Source organism: Rhagoletis pomonella, unplaced genomic scaffold, assembly GCF_013731165.1.
Source record: "Rhagoletis pomonella isolate Grant_MI unplaced genomic scaffold, Rhpom_1.0 Rhpom_scaffold_01885, whole genome shotgun sequence".
Lineage (NCBI taxonomy): Eukaryota > Metazoa > Arthropoda > Insecta > Diptera > Tephritidae > Rhagoletis > Rhagoletis pomonella.
In genome coordinates this window covers 17,651-20,229 of record NW_023460440.1, presented here as the reverse complement: position 1 = coordinate 20,229, position 2,579 = coordinate 17,651, and the positions used below count along the sequence as shown (strand labels likewise).

Here is a 2,579-nt window from a genome sequence, read left to right as displayed (position 1 = left end):
ATAGAAGGAAATAAAACTTGTCAAACAAAATTTTGCAAAAAAAAAAAATGATTCGTAACCCGAGTTTATACGGTCCATTCAAATATCTCAAATTGCAGATTTCAACAGTTTGTAACGTATTTTTAGTTCATTGTCTATTTTATATAAGTATACGCATACATATAGGTCTTATCAGTGCCGTAGCAATGAATTCGAAATATATGCTCCTATTTTGGTTGTAAAAGTTTTTTTCAGGACTTAAATTTATAAAACTCTTTGTGTTTATTAAAATTGCGGAAAATTTTAAATCAGCTTTACGTCAATAAATGCTCAACTTAAAAAAAAATTAGCTCTTCATTTTAGCTACTATTAGTATCATTTAGCTTTTTTTAGCGCCCTTTTCCGACCGTTTTAGCTCTAAACGAAATTTGCTTCTGGCGACACTGAGTATAAATTCGATGATGTTTTCTGAAATTTTGTTTTGCACAGCCAAGATCCCGATCGCAGGGCAAATACGATTGGCCTTTTATTGAAAAATAATGATAGATTTTGTTGAATCTCTTGGTATCCTGTAACGCTAAGAGGAAACACCGCTTGCTTGGTTGTTTCTCTTTTATATTTATATATGTAGTGGCACCAACTGTAGTGGCACTATTTAGTAAATTAAACTCAGTCGATTAAGAGACAAATTTTAAACAAAACTGCTATCTTAATATAAAAGATCAAATTTTGGACTTGTACGGTTGTCGAACTCACTGAGTCAACTAATGGAGCCTTTTATGCAGTTCCTGAAAAAAGGAGGCAACAAGAATGTGCATAATGTAAGTATGATTTAAACGCATTCTCTAAGTATAAATATGTACATCTGAAAGTAAATATGTACATACAAATATTACTACTAAGTATCTGTTTATATACATACATATATAATATATATATAAATATGTTCACGTTATATTCACAATCTCTTATTCTTACAATATCTTATTCTTTTATTCATAGTTGGTTTACCAAAGTCGTCAAGATTTTGCAGAAAAGTTTTTTATGATCTTAGTTTATGAATATGTACTTCTACCAAAACGCATGTGACCGTAATCGTCGAATTGCTCCTCACCACCTCGTTTTCCGAACCGCATGTGACCATAGTCGTCAAAACGCTTGGATAGACTGCTGTCCTCATTTTCCACCAACAAATCCAGTTCGATAGGTATTTTAGACCGTGATATTTGCAACATTTGCGGACCGAGACCGTATAGAGGCCGCATATTATGATAATTGCCGAGAGAACGTCTACCGGTGGCATCACCATATGATCTCAGAGGCAATCCATTTGAGATTTCACTACCGTCGTTCGAACTCATATCACTTAATTCTGCCTTGTTTGTCCCTAAAGTATTTGCTGAAGTCGAATTAAATAAAACACAGAAAAGCGAGATGAAAGTTATTAATTCTGGCACGCTTGACATGCTTTGGATTGGAAAAATTATAGGTGCTTGCGCTAAGGACACGTTTCTTCAATTGATTTCAATAACTAATGGCGATGCACCTTTTATAACGAATGAAAGACACAAGAACTTAAAATACATGGTTTTTCCTTTTTCGCCTTTTTAATATTCCACTGCATTTTTTAAATAGCCTCTTCAACTCTGCGCTTATCATTTAAGCAAATTCAATTACAAGTTCTTTCTCGCAATTTGACACATAATTGGCAGGTGTTCGCAGCTTCTGAAGAATATTGTTGCATAATAGATTGACGAGCAAAGGCGTTAGTTATTCTTATATCCTTCATTATTTATGCTACGGAGTGCTAAAACATTGTACAGACGGCGCACAGTGGCGCGTTTGATCAACTAATCCGGACAAAATGCATTGTCCAATTTTAAGATTGTCTTTAAAAGTCTCTTTTAAATTGGTTGAACCAAACATCGTATAAAAGGAACACAATTAGTGATATCTTTTGATATTGGTGCATCACAGAATGCTTATATATATAGGCTTTTATTTACCAATAAATATTATAACATTTTTCTAAAGTGGGCAATCCAAATGTTGCACCGCGTTATACCGCACAGAGTGACGTCCCCATATAAGCTGCGGCCAAAAGTAGTAACCGTCCTACAAATTCGCTAAAATTTCGTACATGCGCTATTCTGAACTTAAGAATGAAGAAATGTGGAAAATTTTAAATCTCGACGCTCTACCACGCCCGAGCTCTTGTAGGCGGAAATAGTATGTAAATGTTATCCGATTTTGATTAAATTCATATTATATTCTGGTTTTGACTATAAAAGCACAAATCTGAAAGAACGCCAAAATTGGTTTACATTATCTTCCACCAATTCTAGAAAAAGAAGCACAAATTTAAAAAAATAACTTTTTTTTTAGAAATTTGGTGTACACTGCTCGTATACGCTAAAATTTTCCAATTTGGAAGATAATAAAGAGCTTCTTACTATAACGCCCACCCCCTATTTATTTATTTCAATTACGGTACAAATCTAACATAACAACCCGGTGGTTTTACTTTAAAGTGTTAGATGTTAGGTTACATGTTTAAGCACAAATGCATTTAATAATTTAACTACAGTGAAACCCGCTTA

General features: G+C 33.6%; 1 protein-coding gene across 1 annotated transcript; it reads right to left on the bottom strand.

Annotated features, from left to right (window-relative positions):
* Window positions 1-986: 986 nt before the first annotated feature.
* LOC118752827 (drosulfakinins-like) lies at window positions 987-1,485 on the bottom strand. The gene has a single exon (XM_036487685.1). It carries the CDS (start codon window positions 1,443-1,445, stop codon window positions 1,035-1,037), a length of 411 nt encoding a protein of 136 aa, XP_036343578.1. The 5' UTR covers window positions 1,446-1,485; the 3' UTR covers window positions 987-1,034.
* Window positions 1,486-2,579: the final 1,094 nt, after the last annotated feature.